Genomic DNA, 26060 nt, shown 5'->3' on the forward strand with positions numbered 1-26060 from the left:
TTTTACACTCTCAAACAAGCTCTTAAGGAGCTGCAGATTTTCAAACTGTTAAATGGCAGTACCACAATTTCAACCAACTACCAGACCTAGCAAGCTTTCATCCATAGTTGGTACTAATGGTAGAGCCAGCCTTATTTTATCCCCATTACTCCACAAGGCCTTCAGAACTTCCACTGCCACTTGACAACCAAAGGAGCCACCCTCAGGCATGGGAAGATTACTTGTTTGCTAGATTGCTTCTGATCTCAAGGAGCAGATGCAATCCCTGATTATTCCCAGGCACTGGTTTGGATTTAAGATATTACAAGCCCTAGTTTAAGCACAGCATACCGGAAACCAACCCATTTGGCCCACAAGGGTTTCACTCATCTGGTAGGGGTGACTCATGAATATCACCATTGAAAGGACATAACAACTTTGAAACCCACAGGTGTACTTTATTTGCCTTGAGGCCAAAGTTGAGTGTACTACTTATGGTGGGCACGAAGATCCTGGGGTTTTAACACAAATACGCTCACGGGTGAGTGAAATGCTTTTACCCAGTTATCCTAGAAAGAGAAAAAACAAAGTTATTTGATACAAGGGTCGAAAATTATGCATAGTGTAGAGATAAGGGTGCTTTTCGATTCTAAGATTTTGATGAGAATTCCCCACCATGTTCTAGTTTTTGCCAAATACCAAAAAGCTTATGGAAATTGGCCCCTAATCATTTATCGTAGAATTCTCAAAGGCCTCTGTAATTACAAAAAAACCAATATCACCTATTTTAAAAATATCATGCCTTTATCATGACAATACCATGTTAAAAACACATTTATATGCCACAAATTTTTTAAATATCCAACATTTTCCAAAGAAAATCAGAAATTTTAAAGTATCACAAGATTTTACTTCGCTGAGATTTTAAAGAAAACAATAGTGACAACCAGTAAAACACAAATTCTAGGTCTCAATGAAAACTAGGCATGGAAGAAAAACCATCACATCATCCTACTGAACCTACCCTAACATAATGAATTGCATACATAAGCACAGCTATTTAAAGAATTATACGGCTAGAGACAGCAAATTGAGCTCTATATATATATATATATATATATATATATATATATATATATATATATATATATATATATATATATATATATATATATATATATATATATATGTGGCAGAGCCGTTCTAAAAGAATAAATAAGATTCACCCACCTTCATATTACATGGTTGGGAGGCTCAAACCCAAAGGCATGTAGCAAAAACAAGTGTAGGTGTGCCTGTGTGAAGATGAGCCCAGCAAATCCTCGACTGCCTCGGTGCAACAGGGCCTCGTTAATCCTCCTTTATTGCCTGTGCATATAAAACAAGATCGCCCGCACAATCCACAACAAGACTTGTTTGTTATGGAGCATCATCTGAAGCACATTGGCAAGCGAACCAAGTAAGCTTCAAGTTTATCAACCCGAGAACCATCCGCGCCTGCCTGATCATGACTTAACATCATCACTGTTATTTGGATATATGGTGTCGAAAACTACCCTTGCAAACATATGCCGCACTTCCGGCAAGTCACCTTCACCCAAGGCTCTGTAATCTATTTTTATCTTGTGTTTTGGGACAAACCCTGTCTCTCTGCCTCTTCCCACACAATCAAAAATTCTAAACACCTTCCAGTACAAGTTGCATGGAATGAATACCTGCAAGCATCACAATACCATTTAATAAAAGATACATCAAACTGGAAACAAAATAATTCTATGAAATCCTTGTACTCAAATTTCTTAAAGTCAAGACTGGTGGGCCATGAAAAAATCTACAAATAAAAGTGATAACAAGCAGTACCAAACATGCAAATACATCAAATCCAAACCAACCTAGCCCCACAAGCAAAATCCAACATGAACAACCCAGTGTATCCCTAAAAAACCTAGTGTATTCCACAGAAGGGGACAGCAGTGAGAAGACGCTGATGTCAAGATCTTGGTCCAGACCCTAACAGTAGGTCCTTGCTTACAAAGTCTAAGAAATGACACCCTGGAATAGGTTGCTACAGACGTGGACAAACGATGAGAAAGAATAGGGGAACCACCCTATCTTTTTAACAGTATACAGTGGTCAGCTTCCTTTGTGCACAGGGTTCAGAGTAAATTACCAGGTCTGAGAAAGGGGCCTGCGGATATTTGGCCATAGCTTGTGATACTGAATACTCATCTGTCATCATGCCCAATGCAGCTTTGACTGATGATGCAAAGTCCAAAACATCATCTCTGAATTCCCTATCAGTATCAAATGGTTCGGGTTCCAATAATTCATTCAAACAGGAATCATGTGCCTGTTTGATTGTCTTCACCAAATTTATTGCTTCTGCCAAATCTCCTCCATTGCGAACTGCAAGAGCAAATGCTGACACCACGAAAGGATCTCGTGGTTCTTGAGCCAATGCAAGATGGAATGCCAATATAGCAACCCTGTGCATGTATCAATGGCCGGTAAGTGAAAAATGCACATTTTAACAGGGCAATCTAGAAAGAGGTATCAAATGGTAGTATTGAATTTGCAAACTAAGTTAGAAACCTCCAAGTCAAAAAACACTATCATCATCATACATTGGGTGGTTGCAAATACTACATTTTCATTTACAAAAACATACTTACCACAAGCAACTATGACAAGGCCTGTCAGGAGCAAGAAGTCTATCTAAATTTGAAAAAAGAACCTGCAAACAAAACATCCACAGTCAGAATATCGAAAATTTGAACTTATATAGTAGAAATTGGATTCCAACAATATAACGTTATCAGAAAATGCTAAATTAAACTACAAATAATTTGCCTTTAACCAGAGGTAAGGCTTTGAACATGTGGCTATCTATATCCTTGCTAAGATCAAAACAGTATATGCAGATGGTTGAATTTCAGCACAATGTGAACTTGCTTCACAAGGAAAAGTAAAAGAAAAAAAGAATGCAAATCAAGACAATGTCCCTACTGGAACAATTCAAATGTCAACAGTTAGTGCCAGTAATTTCAGTAGAAGAGAAGACAAAAAAGTGATGCAAGACAATCAAGGACTCCATAGAATGCAACTATTCCTGGATTAAATAAGTAAACCAGAAATAATGAAAGCACAAAACACGGAAAACATTAGCATCAAACATGGCATTGAAGCACAATAGCACATAACAGTTTAACACCTTTTTATTTTTTCACATTTGCTAATATGAAACATGCACCCACCCACATGCACGCCGATACATGGTTCTGTATATATACACAATTGACAGATCAAAATTAGTAGACATGAATAAATTAGTCGATTCACAATATATAGGGCGTGGAGTACATTGAACCTTTTATCTACATAGATATATTAAAGAGGTTATGTGAATATTTACATATAACTCTTGCCCCACAAACAAATTCAATCTTGGAGTTCGTTCAGATTATTATTTTGTGAATTATATTTTAAACGAAGCACTTATTCAATTTATTTAAGTACAAAAACTATGGAACTTTGCTCCTATACCACCATCATCAAGCTCCACCCAACTGGAACTGTGAATCCAATTCCCAATTTCCAAAGCATGTGACCAAATAGGAGAATCAGGTAACCATATCTCAATATCATGAATGACATTCTCTTCCATACATAACCCTTTAAAGACTTATCATATCGAGCCCAGAAAATGAACAAAAGGAAGACAAGGGTTAGTAAGCATACATATCTTGGGTTATTTCATACCAGAAGCAAGTTGGAATGTTTATCACGCCTTCTAAACCCTTGCGAGACAAAATATGATGCCTGTGTGTTATAGACATGCCAAATCATCAGAAGAAAGAAGTACATCAATGGACATAGTAAATCCAAGATAGGACCATAGGAAAGGCCTTGCATACTTGTATGGGAAGCAGAATTTCCAAAAGCCCATATTTCCAAAGCAATCTTAATGAAGCTTCTGCAGATCCAAATGCTAGCATATAGTTCATCTCCATCAGAAGCCTTGACTGTTTGTACAGAGAGAGAGAGAGAGAGAGAGTTAGCAGATGGTAGATCCTAGGTAAAAAGAAAGAAAGGCCAAAAAACAATCCAACAATCTGCAACCTTGTCAAGTCTCAGTACTAAAGCTGAAAAAATTTTCAATGAGTTGGCTGTTTCTTTTGTAAATCGAAAGCCTAACCGAGCTGCTATCCTGGCCGCACGTAGAATTCGAGCTGAAAAATGGATAAATCATCACGTCAAATGCCAGTGCAAATAACACAAAGAAAGAAAAAAGAAAAGGGACAAAGCAAAGCACAAGAGAAACAATGGAATATCACAGCTATAACCTCACATGATGTCAGAGAAAAATACTTGTTAAAATATATATATATGCTATGGTGTATGTTGTTTGCTGATGATATTGCTTTGATTGATGAGTCTAGAGCTGGGGTTAATGCTAAGTTAGAATTATGGAGACAGACATTGGAAGCAAGAGGTTTTAAGTTGAGTAAGAGCAAGACAGAATATATGGAATGTCGGTTTAGTAAGCAACAAAGTAGTGATGAGAGTGTAGTGAAGCTTGGTGAGCAAGAAATACCGGTGCATGATTGTTTCAAATATTTGGGATCTATCATTCAAAAGTATGGAGAAATTGATGGAGATGTAAATCATAGGATAAAGGTTGGGTGGAAGAAATGGAAAAGTGCAACTGGAGTGTTGTGCGATCGTAGAATGCCATTGTGGTTGAAGAGAAAGTTTTATAAGATGACTATTAGGCCCACTTTACTATATGGTACAGAATGTTGGGCTGCCAAGAGACATATTCAAAAAATGAGTGTAGTTGAGATGCGTATGCTGAGATGGATGTGTGGAAATACAATAAAAGATAAGATTCGGAACGAGGAGATACGAAAGAAGGTAGGTGTTGCACCCATTGAAAATAAGATGAGAGAGAATCGTTTACGGTGGTTTGGACATATTCGGCGAAGGCCTAATGATGCTCCAGTTAGAAGGATGGAGAAATGGGAAAATATATTAGTTAAAAGAGGTCAGGGTAGGCCTAGGAAGACATGGATGGAGGTGATAGGAAAGGATATGAATGCTTTGAACCTCACCGAGGACATGGCATTGGATAGAAATGATTGGAGGAGAAGGATTCATGTGGGAGACCTAGAATGATTTTTTTTTTGTTCATATCGCCGACCCCAATTGTTTTGGGATGAAGGCGTAGTTGTTGTTGTTGTTGTTGTTGTTGTTGTTGTTGTTGTATAAAAATCTGTTTTTAAAGTCAGGGGTATTTTGATCTTTTCTCATTGTAATAGGTATTGTTCATTAGGAACAGTTTTTCACTGTCACAGGGACTCTCCAACTAGGTGCCGCACCCGCGTCGCACCCGCACCCGATGCAGTCAACCTGACCATGGATGCAGTCAACGCACCCAGGGTCATTTATGTCCAACTTTTGGACTTTATATATATGACCATTGGGAGCTCCCAACGATTCTACTGGGAGCACCCTATGGTCTCTCTCTTGTATATGTGTATATATAGGGGGTTTGTCTCCCTTAATAGATGTTTTTGCTTAAGCATATCCTAATAAAAGATCTTTTTTTATATTCTTGTGCTGCCATTGTTGGCTTTTGTATCATCCCATAGTGGACTTGTGCATGTGCACTTGTGTTTGTGATCTTGTAAGCTCTTAGAAGCTCTTGTTTTGTATTTTTGCATGGCATCAGAGCGAGGAATTTTTTATCTTGGTATCTTGTTCGAGTTTGTGCTTCGAAAGAAAATTTTGGATTGATATATGGCTTGGACTCGAGGCTCTCATATTTCGGTATGTATCTCTTGTTTAATCTTTAAAAGGTATTTATGATATATCTTTTTCAAAATTTGTTTGAAATAATATAGTTGTTTATTGGGTATGTAAAATGTGTTTTTTTAATTAATTGAAATTAGAGTTTGTGAAATTTCTTTTAATGAAATATTGTTTTATTGATTCTTGTGTATGCTTGAATGGCCCCTATGTGTTTTGGCATTAACTCTTAAGTGGTCTATTCTTGAGCTCTTTATATTAAGTTCTCCATTTTACTATTATTCTATCGACATATCATCTACATATTTATGTGTCGTGCACATGTCTATGCATGTTTTTATGTACCATTAATAATTGTGTGGCATGAATGTTTAACTTTAAGATATTGTTCTATTAAAGAATATCTCATTGTGCAAAATTATTTTTAAAAATGCACCCTTGATTGGTTATGCTAGTGTATGATTTTGGTCTTTTATGGCTTGTGTTCATTCCTCCTTGTCATTAGTGTAATCTTGGATTAATGAGTTGAGAATGCCTCTTGCATATTATCAATAAAATATTATTTTGTTATGTTCTTGTGACTCTTTTGTGGGATTGTGAGTGAATCCCGTAGTGGGTTCCTTGTTGATGTTTGTCCACTTTTGTACCAATTTGGTGGACTTTGTTCGTGACATTTGAAGGCTTTCATATTTTCACTTGTTATTTATGAAAATTTTTACATTATGTTCTTTGGTGTGTACACTTAGTGACCTTTGTGATCATCCCTTGGTTGATAGTTATGCTTTGTATCATATGTTACCTCTCATATATATCGTGCGTTGGATTAATCTAGCACTTGCATATATGCTTAAATGTGTTCTTATGCATATCATATGTGATCCTTCATAGCTTTTGTATAAGATATGTGGCTTTAAAGTTATTAGATTATTGCATATACATGAATTTTGATCACTTTGTGAGAGCATCTATGATTAGTTGTACTAGGGTATGCTCTTGGTTTTCTATATGGTTCTTTGAGAATCTCTATATATGTTTTAGCCCCTTTAACGTTATATGTCATTGTTGCCTCATAGTAGATTTAGAATCAAAATTGGGTTATCTCTCTATATAGCTTGCTTATATTGGTCATGTGCATTCTTCATTGTTATTAATGTAATCTTGATAGACTTTGCATACACAAGGTTTATGAAAAATTATCAAACGATATCTAGTTTGCATATGATTACACTATTTCATCTACCTTTACTGGTTTTGATTTGAAACTTTGTTTTTCAAATCGGTTCTTATATATGAACTCACTTATTTGGAAATTGATTTATGTATGATTTTATCGCATCCTTATAGCATTAGTTTTTGTCCATCACAAAATTTACTGATATATCATATTTTTTTGTCTTGTTGTTGTTAGGTAAAAGTTAGCCATTGAGGGGAGTTATGTATGCACCTCAAGTCATCTTATCAATTTAGAATATAAAGTTTATGAATGTTGTGTTGACACTTGTCTTGGGTTTGACTGATAGTTGATTGGCCTCTGGATTCATGAGTTGGTTCACTATATTGCTTTTGTAGAACTAGAGATGTTTGTTGGGGTGAGTTGTGTGCACCTAGGTTTTGTTAGTTTAAATTACCGGCTTATAGTTCGGATCTAACTGACAGTTGTTTGATCTCTTATTATGTGACTATGATGTATCACTCATTTGTTTATCTGGTCATTGATATATTGTTGATGCTTGTATTTATGCTTATCTGTGATGGTTGTATTTTTCATTAAAACCATGACGGTTTACCATATAGTTTGTAAAAACTCTGTTCTTACCTTGATTTTAAATATTGCTTTCTTGGTGACATTCGTTTGTTTTTATTACAAGTTCTTGTTACTTCGCTTGTTTCTCCACTCATACCTCTCATTTGATTGACCTTTTTTGTTGGATAAGAGATTTTTGTTTATCAGTTTTACAAACCATGGTTGTGGTGAGTTATATGCACCCATTGTAGTTTTTATTTGCAGTTTTACAATCATTTGTGAGGTGAAGGATGTGGACCTCTTGTGGTTGTAGCTAGTTTGTATTGTCAAATAGTCACTATTGTTGGTGCATGGTCATTGGTATGATTATTTCTAAAAATTTGTGTTTGATCTCTTGTCATATGCACTGATACACTTGAATTGTGAGGTCTTTTGGGTTGGAGGTCAAAGAGGTAGTTGCTTGTGGTAAGCAAATTGGTGTTTAGATTTGCAAATATCATTCCTTTTGTTATGTGAGATTTTTTAATCTCTTCATAAAATTTCTAACTTTTACTACTCATTTTCCCTTGTACGGAAAATGTTTATTCATTAAAATATTTTTATGCATTGTTATGTGCACTAGGAGCAGTTTTTCATTTCTTATTTTTTATTGTCATTAATTAAGTAGAGCAGGGGCTCTATGGTCATTTGACCATAGAGTCGTTGGGGCCGTCATAAATATGACCATTGAGAGCTCCCAACGACTGTATTGGGAGCTCCCTATGGTCTTTCTCTATTGTATATTTGTATATATAGGGGGTTTGTCTCCCTTGACAGATGTTTTTGCTTAAGCATATCCTAATAAAAGATATTTTTTATATTCTTGTGTTGCTATTGTTGGCTTTTGTATTGTTCCATGGTGGACTTGTGCATGTGCACTTGTATTTGTGATCATCTAATTTCTTAGAAGCTTTTGTTTTGTATTTCCGCATATTTCATTACAACACTAGCCTCCTTATTTTGCAATACAGACCACTCACCACAATCCTCTTGAAAAGAAGCATGTGCAGGAATTACTGTTCGAACCTAACAGCAGGAAAAAATGTGAGAATAAGCTCATATGGTTCATCCAAAATAATAAAAAAAATTAACCTAAAAGCATTTAAAATGTATGCACACTTTAGCTTTTTTAATGTCTTCAATGCCACCCATGTAGTCATAAATAAGATTAGCATATGGATCCAGCATCAATCTGCAAAACAAAAGACAACTAAATGAGTTACAACTCAAATTGAAATACAGACACATGCAAGAATGTCCTTGGGATAACAAAAGCTGAAAGTGATATCATGACTATGTAATGTCATGAAGAAAATCAATATTCAGACAATTGTGGAAAACTTCTATTCGCAAAGTGTTTACCCATTTATGGTGAAATCCCGACCCATACAGTTCCTCCAGCGAGCATAATCATGTTCACTATATCCAGGAGGTTTTGTGAAAAAATAACTCAGGTCTCTGCAAGATTGTTTTCCAATAGTTCTAAAGCTTGATACCTGGTTCAAAAAGAAATTCAACGTGGAAAACTTCAACAAACAAAAGCAGGCTCCCAAAAAAAAGTATGGTGCCTTCTCAGCAATATCTGGTCTAATTTAACCAACCCACTCCAAGTTTTCACATTTTCACAAGGATGACTCATACATTCTTTTTATCAAAAAGGGGAATTTTCAAAATGGCACTTTAATCAAATAAAACCATGGAGGGATTCTGTTAGCTTTGATGTTAAATGCTAAGCAAAATCACAAATATGCCGTTAAAAATTTTATTAACAATTTTCTCTCTCCTCTTAAAGTTTATTCTCTCCTCAAGTTCAACCATTACTGGTGTTGAGTGATGCTGACAATTTAAAGATTTAAGGTTGAATTACACATGATGAAGGCAAAACCAAGGGAGAAAGGATATGGAATCAAAACCTACATAATTCCCAAGCATTTCAAGCCCAAGTTAGAACGAAAAACAGCATTTGAATAATTAAGATGGAAAGATTAATAATGTGACAAATGAAGGTACTAAGAGAAGATGAATGTGAGTGATAGGGCAGAGAGAGAGAGAGTTTATAACATCCAGAAGATAGAAACTAGAAAGGTATACTAACCCAGCATGGGTTACTAGTAAATGTAGTTAACAAAAGTTTGCTTTCCTTCAATATCGAATAAATTTTGGCACTTTTCTAAATTTTCTAAAAGGTACATGCATTTTCCAATTATTCTAAAATATTGGTGCCAGTTTAAAAATTCCTAAACGTTAAATAAGCTGAAAAATCAACCCAATTCACAAGGCTTACACCTGGTCAGATTTTTTTGCCCTTACTCTTTCTAATGTCAATAACATATAGAATGAATTTTAACCCATGTTAAAAATTCATGGAAGAAATTTGATTTATTGTTAAACCAATTAAACACAAGACAAGAAGAAGAGCTTGGTTTTTGTTAGTTAAGGCATTAAAGTTGGGGCCTTGAGTCTTTATTGGCATTCCCAGGCAGAGCTGGATTAATTAAAATAAGCACTCCATATTACACAAAGATAAGTGTGGCTGACTACCATAGAGGTTGGGGTTTCGGGACATCACCCTAGAAGAAATCCCACCTCAAGGGAGCTATCAGAATGGAAGGATTTGATGAAAGTCCTTGAAAATAATGAGTATGGTTGAGAATGAGGATAACATTTACCCGTTATGTGATAAGTCAAGTAAAACGGATTGTTTCCTTTGGAATCTTATGTCTTCCCAATTCCTCAAGGTGTGATCCGAGGTAGAGGTCCTACGCAAAGACCTGTGATTTTTTCTCAGTTATATCTTTATATTAGGCAGCTACTTAGATTATCTTAAAGCACATGACAAGTCATTTCTCTTTAAATAGTTCAGCTAAAGAGACCACTTTCAAGATCAGCTCAACAAGCCAGTTGTTGCTTGCTTCTTGTGTCAGGACAAATGGCAAAAGGTGGAGATATATTTGGAAGTGGTGACATTTATAGGTGTAGACACCCAAAAAAATTTGACTTCCCAAACCAACATTTTCATTACTCCCAGGCACACAGACATGCTATGGCTCGACGAAATTCGGGTCTTGCTTGTTCACATTCACCAGGATTTGGGGTGTGAACTTTAAATATTTCATCACTGGTCAAAAGTGTGAAGTATTTCGGGAAAGAAGAAATCTTGTGGAGGCTTTTTCAAGTCATTCGAGCACGCCAGAGCACATTCGAGCCTTTCTCCAGTATGGGGAGAGTGTTTTCTAAAACCTTTCTACAAGTTCAAGGAGCATTTTGGAATATGTCAAAGTCCAAAGTGGCGTGCTTTGGAATATTCCAGGGATTTCATGAGTTTTCCAAAAAGATAGGTAAGTATCATAGTCACAAATGTCATTCTCGGCAATTTCCCAGCATTGGAATATCTCGGGAGATTTTCAAAATTCTTGTTTTTTTTTTGGAAAAATCTCAGGAAAATATCAGTCTTTTAAAAAATATTATAAATAAATATATACTAAGAATATTATGAAAAACTATGAACAAATACATACATTGGTAGGTTATGGTACCTTAGCATAGAAATATACACTCACAAACAGTCGGATATTAAGGTGGAGGGAGAATGACTTATATGATATTAATCTTAAAAGAAAGAGAGAATGCTTTACATGGCATTAATGTCAAGGGAAAAAAGAAAGGGACAAAAAATAGTTCCATATCAAGGAGGGGGAATGACTGCCGCTCCCTCTTCTATTTAAGATGCCCGTTCCCCCTATACAGTGCACATTCGAATTTAAAGTGGTTGTCCACATTGAGACACGTGAAATGCAGCCCTTGTTTATTAGCTTTTTCCAAAAAAGTGGGCTTTGCAGCTACGGATAAAAAAAGATGGGATTTTCAATGCTCCTACTTTTAAATTTTTTCTTTTGTTGTGCTGGAGTGCTTTTTTATCCGTGATAAAATATGATAAAATCACGTGCTTTTTTATCCATGACAAAACACGATAATATAGCAAGATATTCGAGATAAGAAAAAAATTTGAAAATCTCGCAAAAATATCAGAATTATCACGGATCGTGATTATATCATGATAATATCGCAAGATTTTCAAAATCTCGCCGATATTTGTGACTATGGTAAGTAATTTAAAAAATTTGGGTTTCTAGATGGGTTTTCTCAAAATTTCCTACGAATTTCATTTTAGCCTCCATACTTTCTGAAAATCCCATTTAAGACTCTCATATATGCCTTATTGCTGCCTTGGTCCTTAGACCAAGCCTAGCGACAATGTATTGCCTCTAGACCAAGTCAAAGACCAGGCCTAGCAGCAGTGCATGGCATTGCCGCAAGGACACCTAGTGGCGGTGTTGTGCATTGTTGTGAGGGTGGTCCAAGGACCAGCCTAGCAGCAATCATATTGATTGTCGCTAGGCCACCTAGCAGCAGTGTTTTGCATTGCTGTTAGGGTAGTTCAAAGACCAGCCTAGAGGCAATCATATTGATTACCACTACGTACCCTAGCAGCAATTGCAACGTTTGCTAGTGGGCGAGGGTCGGGCAAAGGCCATAAATAGCCGACCTTTTTCAAAGTCCTTCAAGGCTCCTTACTTTAGCTCCTTGTTGAGTTTGTGAGAACTCTTGAGTTCTCTTTCCTCCCTCATGAGAACTGAAAACCCTAAAACGGGGATTCTCCTCTTTTCTATTTTCTTGTGCACGTGTTCGTGCTTGAGGTTTCTCACTTAAGGGTTCTTGTTGAGTTTGTGAGAACTCTAGAGTTATCCTTTCTCCCTATTGAGGATTGAAATCCCTAAAGGAGGAATTTTCCTCTTCTCTTCTCCTCTTTTCTATTTTCTAGCTCCCGTGTTCATGCTTGAAGGCCTTGGCAGCACCATCCTTCTTCCTTCTTGTCCTTCGCTTCGGGGATAGGCTCCTCTAGGTAATTTCTTAAATTTTTTTCACTAGGTTAGGTAGCTTATAGACTAAGCTTCTAGGTGGTTTGCTACTTAGGCTAGTTTTCCTACTTGGTTCTAACTAAGTTTAGAAGGTTAGAGTGCATAGAGTTCTACCTTCGCAACTAGGCTAGTTCGCTTTTTGCCTCTCCTTTGCTTAGGATTTTTTCACGTTCTAACAAGAGAAAATACAAAGTAACTACTCTTGCTTAGTTAGGAACTTAGGAATTTACTTTTTCGAGCATAGTAGAGCAGTTTCCTACTTGGGAAGGCATGTTCCCATGTAGGATATCCAGTTATAGTATAGAAAGTCTGCTGGATTTTCGGCTCGCAGCTGGGTAAAGAGACTGTCAAATTTTCGAGCAAGGGCTTTGTAAAGCCCGAGTAAATATCCTTCCTCTTTACTCTTTGATTATTTTATTGTCAAATCTTTTTTCTACTCACTTTCACTAATATGCACATACTTGTTTTTATCTATTTAAGCCTTGGTGGGTCCATCACTCTAGGCTTACTTCACAAATACTTGAGAAAGCTTAAGAAGGTCAATTTTCAAGAAAGATCTCAACCCTGATCGAGTTACACTTTCCATTTGGAAAGGAACGACTTAATCTTCGTACCAACAAAGCATAGTTGGCAAACTCGGTGATCTGACTCGAGAATCATCCGAGTCAGATCGGATCGCCCAATAACTGGCTCACCAAACCAGCCCAAACCTGTTTAAGCCAGATTTGGGCATGGATCGGCTAGGAATCACCCGACTCAGCTGACTCAGGACTAAGACACGGCTCGGTGAATCGATACCGATTCACCAAGCCATCACGAATTTTGAACCGGTTTGTTTCGATAAGAGCCGGTTCACCGCTTTAAAAGTAAGTTTTTTTCGAGAAGTGTTCCCTCTCACCCCTTCTACAACTCCAACCCTAGGGCAACGATCGACAACCACCGATAGCTATCGTCCATGCCGTTGGCAGCCACCGTTCGACGTGCCTCTGGCAGCGAAGTGTTCTCTCTCTGTGTGTATTATTTAAAAAAAACACAAAAAGAAATTAGGTCCTAACCCGTCCGAGTTACCCAGTTGACCCACTGACCCACGAGTCAAGGGTCGGGAGATCCGAGCCTCAATCACGGGTTTGCCAACTATGCAACAAAGAACTCATAGTTTCTGTAAGAAACAAATTTCAAAGAAATATTTTCTAAATTTCTCTTAAATAAAATCTTTTATTTTCTAAAGGACTTTTAAAATCCTACAATAGGCTTGGTTGTATATTTGGCTGGCATGTAATTAAAGGACTCTATGATTTGGGCAGTCATCCCGTGGCAATACGCATTAGGATCCAGCATATTTTTTACATCTTTATGATAAAAAGAACCGGTCATATTAGGGTCAGTTAATTCTTATTCTCAGATTTGGTAATCTTCTGTTGTTGCTTTTGTTTTCATATTGTACTTGATGGCATCTCATAATCCTCATTTTCTTTTGAATCTACTCCCTCCCCTTGGCCTAAGGTTGCTAGTGTTGGATGAAGCAAGAGTTGTCTAACAACACATGGGACCTACAGATTCCTGGTCTGTTGTGCAAAAGCTTCCTGTAGGAGCCATCACTCCCAGCATCCAATGAGCTGCCACTGAGCTTTCTTTGTCTCTACGTTGTACTAGGAATATGATAATTAGTAATTACTTATCACATATAAGATTATTCTCATCAATCTAGATAACTTTTCTTTATTTTCCTATTTTTTAATTTCAGGATCCAACTGATTTTGTCAAAACCAGTTCTAAATTTTTCCAATCAAAAGAAAGCATTCAAGAAACGCAAACCTCCACGATGGAATCATCTATGTGCACATGGCAAATGGGGAACCTTCTCCCAATAATCTCACACCTTGAGAATGTTTTCTTTACCTGTAAGTAAACAAGAAATATTTGAGAGAACAACTCATGCTGGAAACTCCATGTCATCAAATTGAAGACATATTAGTTTAAATAGCAGCAAAGAATGCTACGAGATGAAATAACTCAAAAACAAGGCATGCAAGTATAGCACTCAACTATGTGTTGGATGCACAATTGACCAGTCAGCCTAAATCAAAGCACTATTCATGCAAGAGTGAGTAAAACCAAGAATGCAGTGAAAAGATAACAAACACATAAAAACACATTATGATGCCAAAAATGAAAGAGATGTAATTTTTTACAGGAAGCAAGGGGCAATGCCAAAATTACCATGCAGCGTTACAGGATCGGCAGCACTTGCACAGACAACATATATGATCCATACATGTTGGTTGAGAGTATTTAATAAAGTTGCCAGAGAAAGAAATGATGTGAGAAAAGATACAAAAGCAAGAGGCAAGAACCAAGTGTTTTAGAAAATGCTCCAATGCATGAAGTGTAAAGCATTTAGTAAGCCTAAGGCAATACAAATAGGAAGAGATAGTGGAAGCAATTAGGAATTGAGAAGTAGTGAATGAAGCATGTGTTTTTACTTAAACGTAAAACTTTAAGCTTCTTATCAGAATATACCCACCAGAATATATAGGTTTGTAGGGGCTGTTCAACAATGTTAAACAAACTCAATTTTCATATTGAGAGAAGCACACTTTAACCAAAGCTTCAAAAGCATGCAGTCTCAAACTTCGGAATTCTAAAATCCTAAAAGGATCTTCCGGTAAGAATGGTCTTGAAACACCAGGCCAGAGAGCAAGCAAAGAAAGCAATACAATTATTCTAGTGGGCTTATTCACCAGAAGAGACGTTTAGAAGGCAACAAAAAATATGTGATTAACCATATGCAGTTCTATATGTACCATATAAGGCTACAGCAAGGGAAGGTTCATTATTGTACAAGAGATATGATTTGCATTATTGCATTTACCATGTGAACTTAATAAGCCGCTTTCATTTATTTGGAAAAAAGAGTACTATGATTGCTGCCTGAAGTTTTTTTTAGAGTAAAGAATTAAGAATTTAATTAAAATAGAAGTTTAAGTACAATGCTGTTACAATGCTGAGGATGAGATATCCTAGGAGCCGACGAGATAAGGATTTACAAATCTAATAGAGCCCTTGGAGGAGCTATCGAGGCTCGGTATGTGCTATGCCAGGATTTGCGAATACCGGGTGATTCGCCTGCGCATGTACCCAGGATTGCCCATCATTTGGCCACAACACACGGGTTGCCTAGAGGATGTCTCTTCTGATAATGCAAGCAACTTTGCATGAAATTGCTGATACATTTCTGAATATTATGCAATTCCTTTCTTCCCAAACCCGCCACCATCCGGCGCATATCCACCATCTCCAAATCATGAGCCATTTCTTTGAGCATTGCATCTCCTGTGGACCAAGCAAGAAAGCCTGAAATCAATCTCCTGCTGGTTGCCAAATGAGATGCTAGGCCATGTATTAGACAGGATTTTTTTTGGAAAAAATGGCAGTGCTATAATAGGTGTATGGCCGATTCCTGACTGCTGCAGCAAAGGAGGCAACGATTTGCAAAATTGCAAGTTGCTGGCCGAGTTTCTGCAAATCCTGCACATTAATACTACCCATAAGCAGCAGCCGAGCAAAGAACATTGCTCTGGGGGAGTGTGCTTTTGACCAAAGAACTTTGGGAGGAAACTGGTCAACACCGTCCTCAAGACAAACATCATAAGTTGATGCCAGGGTGAAATCATAGTTGGCAAACCCGTGACTCGGAGTCGGATCGTCCAACCCTTGGCTCGCGAGTCAGTGGGTTCACTTGGTAACTCAGACGAGTTAGGACGATGTATTTTCTAGTGTTAAGATATGGAAAAAATCAAAATTCATATTGTATAATCATTAAATTTAGCATATGACATCAATGACTAAGCTATATAAGTATTCAATTATACATAATTGTTAATAATTGTGATTTAAAAACATATAATTCTTTGTAACAAATATTCTTTTATGGGAATTATGCATTAAAATCATAAAATGCATGAAAAAACACATAAGAGGCATGTGGATCGGAAGTCCTGAATTGGTGACCTAGCTGGGTCCGATTCAAGCAATTCCTGAGTCGACTCGCCGGGTCTGCCAACTATGTGTGAAATTGTCGTCCTTGCAGAAGGCCCACAAGTTGCCTGTATCATTATTGACCATGCTAACAAACTGTTTGAAGAGATTATGTACTTTGGCTAGGCCCTTCCAGATGGTAGAACCCTTTTTCCATGAGACATGGGGTTGCCAAGATTTAACATTCTCAGTAAGGTTGTATTTTGCTTTGATGAAGGTTGTCAATGGAGTTGATTCAGATGCCAACTGCCACCACCATCCACACAACAGGGCATGATTCATCATACCCAGTTTCTGGATCCCAAGACCACCACGACAAATCGGTGTGGATACTCTTTTTTAGGCCACCAGAGCTTTCACATGGTTGGGACCACCCCAGAGAAAAGAACTGCAGAGACGATCCAACTTGGTCTCTACTTTTTTTGGCATCTGGAAAAGACACATCATATGGACCAGAATACAATTTATGACATGTTGCATTAATGTAACACAACCTGATTTTGACAAGTATTTCCCCTGCCAAGATTGTAGTTTCCTGTCAATCCTGCTTTCGACCTTGCCCATAGGGAGATTGGCACCCAACCAAGGTTTATGAAAAACCAAGGTAGTCAATAGGAAGGGTTGTATTCCTACAAACAAACATATGCTCAGTGAAGGCAATGTCCTCTGGTAGACAGTTGAGAAGGGTAATTAGACACATGGTTGTCAGCCGAGGAAGCAAGAGCGGGACACTTTCAAAATTTTAGGAAGTGTGGGACGACTTAGGAGCGAATAAGGAATTGTCTCAAAAGCAAGGGGGGAGTGAAAAAAGAGAAATAAAAATAAAAATATAAAAAAATGAAAAAAAAGGGAGGAAGCGAGGGGGGGCACGTGTAATGAAGTGCCAAACGAGAGAGACGAAATCTCCAAGAGTAAGCACGGAAGCACGCACATACACAAGAGGCCACTAGTGGGCAAAATAAACCACAAAAAGTGGTCAAACACACAAAGAGGTAAAAAAATATATTTCACTCATAAAATGCTTCATAAGAAGCTTGAAGAATACATGGGGCCATGCCCCTTATTTATACACAGCAAGGGACCCAAACAGGGGCTCCCATAGAGTCGTTGGAGCCCCTCCAATGGTCATATTTATGACCGTTGGAGGGGTCCAATGACTCTATGTGGACCCCTCTCAAACAATAAAAAAAAGAAAAACTAAAAAGGTAAAAAGGAAAAAGAATAAAAAGGAAAAAGTGAAAGGAAGCATATCTAGGATATGTGTGTACAAGGAAATGACAGAATTACCCCTATCGGGTATTACAAAATAAATATATATATTTATATATGTAGATAGACACATAGACATATATATGATAATATATATGTGTATGTGTCATAATCTATATAGATATATATATACATAATATTTTAACACCTCCCCTCAAACACACGGTGAAATCACCGAGAGTTTGCTAAGGAGGAAGTAGAAGCGAGGCGATGGCAAAGCTTTGGTGAAAAAGTCCGCCAACTGATATTCGGTAGGAACATATGGGAGTTGAATGGTGCCCCGTAAGAACTCATCACGAACATAATGACAGTCCATCTCAATGTGCTTTGTTCGTTCATGAAAGGTGTGATTGCTAGCAATATAGATAGAGCTCTTGTTGTCGCAACACAGCTTTGAAGGAGTTGAGAATGAGACACCCATATCTTTAAGCAAGCTTCTTAACCATACAATCTCAGTTGTGGTAGTGGTCATCGCACGATATTCTGCTTCGGTAGACGAGAGAGAGACTTTATGCTGCTTCTTACACCTCCATGAGATAAGTGACTCACCAAGAAACACACAATAACCTGTGGTAGAAATACGATCATCAGGGTTACCCCCCAATCGGAGTCAGTATACGCAAGTAAGAGGTGAAGAAGAGGATAAGAATACTCTCTTAGTTATGAAATTTTTCAAGTATCTGATAATCCTCATTATTGCTGCCATGTGAGTAGTAGAAGGAGCAGTCTGAAATTGGCTTGCACTATGAACTGCATGTGAAATATCGGGCCTGGTGATAGATAAATATGTTAGAGATCCAATCAATTGACGGTAAGGCGTGGGGTATGCTAAAGGAGTGTCATCACTGGCTCTCATCTTGGCATTGATCACTTCTGGAGTCTCCACCATTTTGTCATCTGTCAGCCCAGACCTAGCAATAATGTCAGAGGCAAGCTTCATCTGAGATAGGACATACCCCTTGGGGGAGTATGCAACTTCAATTCCTAAGAAATACCTTAGAAAACCCAGGTCAGACATATCAAAATTTTTCTTAAGAATATTTTTAATAAGGTCAATACCTTTCTTATCATTACCTGTGATAATCATGTCATCAACATATAACAACAAAATTGTTCCTGATGCAGAGTGGATCACATGTGGTTTCTCTTTTTGGGCCACCGGGGACTCACTGAGTGGGGAAACCACCTTCTCTGTTTCCCAGTTTGTGTTTGCCATCCCAGCTTGCCTCCTAACGACAGTGAGGTTAGGGTTGTTCTTTCTCCCAACCGAAGCTACATGTGAAACACCTTTGGTGGTACCAGAAGTTGTGATGCCTGCAGCCTTGGCACCACCAGTGCCCGTGACTGGCGGGGAGGAGGCCACCCAGCGAGGATAGCCTGTATTTTCTTCTCCTTATGCAAAATCACCTTTCCCCATTCAATGTTTTCAATCGCGGGTCCATGAAGAAGAACAGAAAACTGTCTGATTTCCTCAGCTTTAACTCATGCAGTGCAATCCAAGGGACCTGCCAGAGAAAGTTTTTTATGGTGTTCGAATGCAGGGACCCAACCGCTAAGCTGTCTTTCATGGCTCTTGACAAGCGGAGAAGTTCCTGTGTAACGGACTGTGGTCTCTCGAAGCTTGGGGGAATGCCCCAGCAAGAGAGGCATCGGGTTGTTCTTTCCAGAGCTCGTGTGTTGGTCATTTTTGTGTTGCTCCAATGGACGCCCCATCCCTCATCCACGTTAGGGAAGTGACGGTTGATCTTTTTACCTGGCAGGGAAGGGTTCCTAGCATGTCTGTCCCCAGTTTGGTGGTGACGTCCCGGCTACCCAACACGATTTCGTCTCTCTCTCTCTCTCTCTCTCTCTCTCTCTCTCTCTCTCTCTCTCTCTCTCTCTCTCTCTCTCTCTCTCTCTCTCTCTCTCTCTCTCTCTCTCTCTCTCCGTGTTTAACGTGAGCCTTCTACGTTTGCCACCTGAAGTTATACATACGCAATCAAAGCCTAGTTACAGAGAGCACCACAAGTGCCTTGATTTCACTGAACAAGCAATAAAAGCATCCTCAGGATTCTTGCCCTAAATTAGCAATTTAGCATTCCCACTCATATAATTCTCATTGTCTATTCAATTCAAGCAATTAAGAAGCAAAAGATCAAGATAAACATTTTAGCAGAACAGAGACGGAACCTCATGAAGATCAGCTGAAGTTATAACATCAAAATCTTTAGGGATTCTCTTCAAAATAAGATCTCGTACACAGCCACCGACAAGATAGACCTCATACCCTGCAAGATGAAGAAGCAAACAGAAATGATATGCAGAGTATCAAATCACAAATCACATTGTTTCGATAATATCGAATCCGCGTAAAAGTGCGCTACCTTTCTTGCGGAGTTCATTGAGCACCAACCTCGTCGGCTTCGAGATCATCGACGTCGTGACCCCGAGATCCTTCGAGCTCAGCTTCTTCCACGTGGGAGCACCCGATCCACCTAAACCTCCACCGGAAGATATTAATCAAACGCTAACGGAACCAGAAACGCAACCAAAGGAGGCACACGGAATCCTCATTCGCAAGCCCTGAAATTCCGATAGAAGAACAGAATCAAAGAAAAGAGATTATCAGATAAAAACCCACCCGAACTCGAAGCCGAGCCCGTTCCGTTGGGCGATTGCCGGTCTTCGACGACGGCCGCCCTCTCGGGCCTGGCTGCGACGGTCTCAACCATCGAACTGTGACGGAGCTATGCAGAACGAAGACGACGGTGAGGAGGACAAGAAAGAGTAGGGAAAATGGGGGGAAGGGAGGCGTTTGAAGGAAAGAGTGGAGGGGGAAGCCAGACCTTGCGGGCGCAGTAGACGAGTGGACGGCGGTGGAAGAGGAAATTGGACGACTTGCAGGAGATTCCCAAACACGCGAACGCCATTTCCACAAGCTCGGGGCCTCACCATCAAACCCTAGAAAGGGCCGGAAACGGAATTCCCGGGAAATCAAATATGCCTTCCGGAGGGAAACGCGAGGCTTGGGCGTCGTTTCTGGACCGTATATATCCAAACGCCAGGAGATAGGAAAATGCGTTTGAAAGACATTGGGAAAATATCGGACCCGATGGGGTCCGACTCGGATTCAAATCGGGCGGATCTTGGAGCTTCGGGGCCCTAATCCGGCACCAAATGTTTATTAGTGTGTTCGATTTAGGTAGGGATGTCAATGAATCGGATTTTATCCCACCAAATTCGACTTTGTTTAGTTGCATTTTTTTTATTTACAACCCGAAGAAATCGCACTCAGCACGAAGACCAGGTCACGCAGGCTCAGCCTGCCATACTTACTGTCGTTGTGCCGACATGATAAAACTCCGAGGCTAGGACCCCTGCCCTGTCTATGCTATGCTTTGGCTTGTGCATAGAGAATCCAACCTTGACTGCCCATTTAGCAGCCAAGGCCCCACCCCCTTGGCTTAGTTGCATTTGGTAAGCCAAAATAATTGGATGCATATATGGTTTTGATTTGTTGCTACCAAATCTGGTAAATATCCGAATTTGATGAATATCCAAATTTGTTTACATGAAAAAAAAGCGGATTTGGTATGATCTTTTCACCATTCAATTCATATGTAGGTATTACTGGAATCTAAATCTGATCTGCCCGGATTGGATTTAGACCTGGATTAATGAGATTTAAATGGAAGAAAGAACATTACCGACCCTGGATAACATAATCGGACATGCGTTCTACATATATTATAAATTCAAACGTGTCTCTGATTTGGGTTCATTTCATACTGACTCCGATGCAGAAATTGAATGGAAACTCTAAAATAAAAACCCAAATATAATATAGTCAGATGTGATACACCTTATTGAATCCAAGTAAATTAATTGAGATTCATTCATATATCTGATCCAAACCTGCAACTGTATTTCAATGGAAGCTATTCAATGCCACAAGTTCAATTTTGGGATCTTCTTGGTGAAGGAAAATATTGTAAGTGTCTGTTTCTTTCTTTCTTGTGGAAAAGATAAGTCTTTCGTGGGAAAAGATAGATTTCTAAAAAAATCTGTCAGCTCAGAATGCTTTCATATGGGGGAGGTAGGAAAGAATTTATGCATGAAAAGTAGTAGTTGGGTGAGAAAAATTGTGGCTCACTTGTGCCAAATTGACACTTTCTTGCAATGATGATTTAAGGCATGTTTGCTTTGGTCACAAAGTGGGATGAACATTCACACTCGAGAAAACAGAAGCTGTGATTGTTGATCACAAGGTCAATATTGTTACCAAAGTTAGCAAGATTCAAGGCAAAAGTAATCATGGCTGTCAATCATAATCGCAAGATTCAAGGCAAAAGTTACACTAACTTTGCAATAATGTATACTTTTCTCATGTTTCACTAACTTTGCAATAATGATGTGATTGTTTTTTACAATCACAAATTCTTAAGAAAATCCAATAATCAAAAGGCATTAACCGTTGAGGTTAGTTTCACAAGGAAGGGAAAACTAAAAAAAAGGATGTCAGCTCAGCAATTTCTCACAAAAATTGCATGTAACCGACATGATTTTTGTGAAAGAATGGTGCTTCATTTCTTAACCTTTTTTTCTACATTGGGATGTCATATTTTCTCAAGTTTGCAAAATTCTTGAAACGTTTGTGAAATTCACAAAGTTTTGCATGCAGTGAGGTAAAATTTCTTTTTGGTGTCCAAAACTACTATCACATTAAATGTGATATTTCGTTTACGGTGAAACACACATAGATGATACTTCATAAACTGTACTTCATCTTATCAATGATTTTTTATCCAAAAATGAAAGGATCCAAAAAACACAAAAAATAGATATTCTAGATGAAAATATCTTTTCAATAATATTTTATTTACTAAAAAATATTGAACAAAAATTGAGATACAACCTTGAGAACATTCATAAAACAAGAGATAAACAAGCACAACTGCACCTATCTTAGTGATTATATACTGATTTTGAGAAAATAGAAAAAATAATAGGGGAATATCAAGACGTTAACTTTTCAGCATCACTAAAATCACATTGACCTGATGAATGGTTGGAAAGAAATGTCTTCGAGAACTAAGACTGTACACTTGTAATAGTTTGCACAGCAAATTTTTATTCTAGCTTTGGATCTTAGAAACAAGAACCCTAGAGGGTTTTCAGTTCAACTAAAAATAAAAAGGTTTGAGATCTATGTCTCAACTTTCATGATTATAAAAATGTGAGTTTTTAATATCAGATGACTTAGAAATGGTTTTGAGAACAAAGGTTGTTCTGTAGACTTTTGAGAAAATGTGTATGGTAGTTGTAAAATTCATGAGGTTCTCACATGAGAAAGGTAAAAAGGTCATAAAAATTTAAAAACCTATAGAATTGTCCATTTGGCGGATTTGATAAACTGTGGGGCATTTTTGAAAATGCATTGTTTTTATCGTGTAGTATAGTCATTTTTTTTATTAATCTAACATGAAAGAACATAACTAACTTCCTATGTTGGAGGTTAAAAATGTGACATATTAGAGAAAAAATAGATAAATTAATGTATTAAACAACCTAGAAACTCATGTTACATGCATATGTTAATAAAAGAAAAGAAAAAAAAGAAAAGAAAACATGTAACATGAAGAAAAAAAATATGCATTGATGCTGAACCAGAAAAAAGAGAACAATGGTCACCCATACACCATTACAAAAATTTAGAATAAATTAAAGATAAAACAAATAAAAAATAAAACTAACAATTACCATCCTTTGGGTCATGGCCATTCCACATAGGATTAATGAATTAAGAAAAATAAAAAGCATATGTATATACAGAATAAGATGAACAAGTAGCAAGCAAACTGCACACTCACATCACCACAACCTGCATGAATGGCCAGTTTGGTGATAGAGCAACAAGATGGCCAGTTTGGTGATAAAGGGTTGCAGAGAGAGAGAGGCACATTTGTGATGGTTGGGAACTCCGGCGGTGCTTGGCTCCTCCAATGGAACTTGGCTCAGGCTTGGGCCTCCGTTGGTGTCCAATGCTGAGAGAGAGAGAGAGAGCAAAGAGTGAAGGGGCAAAGAGATAGAGAGAGTGCGATGAGAAAGGGGAAAACAAAAGGTAAAATGGTATTTCTCGCCCCTATGGATTTTCACTGCCGTGATTGAAGAATGTGTTTCATTGGTGCAGTGTTTAGTTGCGCCGTGAAAGTCAATTTTCACTAACGATAAAAACGACGTCAGTGAAAGTCATAAATTGTTGGCATCTATTTTACTCTTGTGGGGTTCTTGCGTCAGTGTTTGCTTTTTCTTTGGTGCAACCCATTTCTGTGCCAGTAAAATGCCTTTTATAATAAAGCCCTAATCTCTTGTAGTGAAAAATATAAAAGAGGAAAAGAAAAGTTGCAACAATTATAAAAGAAAAGAGGGAACACAAAGAGTTTAACGTGGTTCAGCACTTGGCCTACATTCACGAGAAGGAAAGGAGGTGTTCATCGTATTTCTGCAATGCATTGCCACTAATTACAAGCTACAAATATATAGAGCTCAGAGGATGGTATAGCAGGGTAGACAAAGGCATTGTAGTCCTTATCGAAAGTTATAATGGATAGGGATAAGCTAAAAACAAGAGACTGAAGGAACCAGAGTATGAAGCCATATAGATTCTTAAATAGATTACGATGGGGTCATGGATAAGATCCCATCGTAATTGACGTGATCATCTTAACACTCCCCCTCAAATCGAGACTCAATGTTGATCAGTCCCAACTTGACTCCAATGTCATGAAGTTTGTCGCCACTCACAGCTTTAGTAAATATGTCGGCTAACTGGTCTGTGCTTCTGACATGAGTGGTGGATATGATCCCTGCTTGAATCTTCTCTCTCACAAAGTGGCAGTCCACTTCAATGTGTTTTGTATGTTCATGAAAAATGGGATTAGCCTCGATATGGGTGGATGTTTGATTATCGCACATTAGTTGCATAGGTTCGTCATTGAAAAAGTCCATATCGCTGAGGAGAGCTTTTATCTAGACGAGCTCGCAAGATGTAGAGGCCATAGCTCGATACTCAGCTTCAGCGCTGGACCTAGCAACGATGTTTTGTTTCTTGCTTCTCCAAGTGACTAAATTCCCTCCTACAAGCGTGTAATACCCTGTTGTTGACCTTTTGTCATTGGGATCTCCAGCCTAGTCAGCGTCTGAGTACCCCATAACTCTGATGTGACGGTTTCTGTGCATGAGGATTCCTCTGCCAGGAGATGACTTTATATATCTTAGGATTCTGTGAGCGATGGCCAGGTGAGGGACCTTGGGGTTGTGCACAAACTAGCTGATGAGGTTGACCAAGTAGGTGATGTCAGGTCTTGTGATGGTGAGATAAATCAGACGTTCCATGAGCATTTGGAAGCTACCAATGTCCTGTATGGATTCTCTCTCATCTTTGCTAACCTTATGGTTTTGCTCGATGGGCATGGTGATAGGCTTGGTTCTAAGCATGTCGACTTATTGGAGAAGATCTATGGCATATTTTCTTTGGCAAAGAAATATTCTTGTATCAAATTGTGCAACTTTTATGCTAAAGAAGTAGCGGAGCTTTCTAAGATCTTTGATTTCAAATCTTTGATATAGGTGGTTCTTAACGATGTCAATTAGCCTAGGATCGATCCCAATTATGATGATGTCGTCAACATAGATGATGACGAGGATGATGACTGATATGCTCCTTTTGTTGATCATAGAGTGCTTGGATGGATTTCTATGAAAATCGAACTATATAAGGGCATCACTTAGTTTTGTGAACCATGCGCGGGATGATTGCTTGATATCGTATAGGGCCTTTTTCAATTGGCATACAAGGTTTTTGTTGTCTGCACTGCGGTGTCCTGGTGGTAGCTTCATGTAGACCTCTTCTTGAAGTTCTTTGTGCGGGAAGGCATTCTTGATGTCCAGCTGATATAGGGGCCCATCTTTGATTTGCGATGACAGACAAAAAGATTCTAATGGAATTCATTTTAGCGACGGGAGTGAAGGTCTCATTGTAGTCAATACCTTCAATCTGGGTGTAGCCTTTTACAACGAGCTTCACCTTATACCGCTCGATGGTTTTGTCACTATGATATTTGATCTTGTAGGTCCACCGACAACCAACAAGTTTTTTGTCGGGGGAAAGGGGGACAATGTCCCATGTACCGTTCTTTTGCGGGGCAACAAGCTCTTCATCCATGGCAGCTCTCCATACTTCTTGGGCATTGGCTTCTTTGAAGGTAGATGGCTCTGTGTTGGAG

The 26060-nt window shown here is 38.4% G+C and overlaps 1 protein-coding gene across 2 annotated transcripts; it reads right to left on the minus strand.

Annotated features, from left to right (window-relative positions):
• Window positions 1-966: 966 nt before the first annotated feature.
• Window positions 967-20773, minus strand: LOC149851499 (uncharacterized). Of its 2 annotated transcripts, XM_090015285.1 has the most exons (14): window positions 20622-20773; window positions 20417-20522; window positions 20160-20270; window positions 19966-20063; window positions 14305-14388; window positions 8933-9066; window positions 8690-8762; window positions 8551-8596; window positions 4099-4208; window positions 3894-4001; window positions 3739-3798; window positions 2652-2713; window positions 2150-2465; window positions 967-1694 (listed from the first exon to the last, which is right to left on the minus strand). In XM_090015285.1, the coding sequence occupies exons 1-14, from the start codon at window positions 20703-20705 to the stop codon at window positions 1485-1487; spliced, it is 1602 nt and encodes a 533-aa protein (XP_089871411.1). In that variant the 5' UTR covers window positions 20706-20773; the 3' UTR covers window positions 967-1484. The 2 variants fall into 2 exon arrangements, with proteins under 2 accessions (XP_089871411.1, XP_089871413.1); XM_090015287.1 differs by lacking the exon at window positions 20417-20522 and having other exon boundaries at window positions 20160-20358; window positions 20622-20759.
• Between the last annotated feature and the right edge of the window lie 5287 nt (window positions 20774-26060).

The sequence above is a fragment of the Nuphar pumila genome, chromosome 1, assembly GCF_984573655.1.
Source record: "Nuphar pumila chromosome 1, dmNupPumi1.hap1.1, whole genome shotgun sequence".
NCBI classification, from domain to species: Eukaryota; Viridiplantae; Streptophyta; class Magnoliopsida; order Nymphaeales; family Nymphaeaceae; genus Nuphar; species Nuphar pumila.

What these genes read in the sequence shown, in the direction of transcription:
- LOC149851499 (XM_090015285.1), bottom strand. Translation starts at nt 20,705, where the DNA reads ATGGCGTTCGCGTGTTTGGGAATCTCCTGCAAGTCGTCCAATTTCCTC. An exon ending in CGGGATTTCACCATAAATGG is followed by an intron (nt 8,763 to 8,932) that starts GTAAACACTTTG and finishes TTTGTTTTGCAG; the next exon opens with ATTGATGCTGGATCCATATG. An exon ending in AACATTCCAACTTGCTTCTG is followed by an intron (nt 2,714 to 3,738) that starts GTATGAAATAAC and finishes TTTTGTTTGCAG; the next exon opens with GTTCTTTTTTCAAATTTAGA.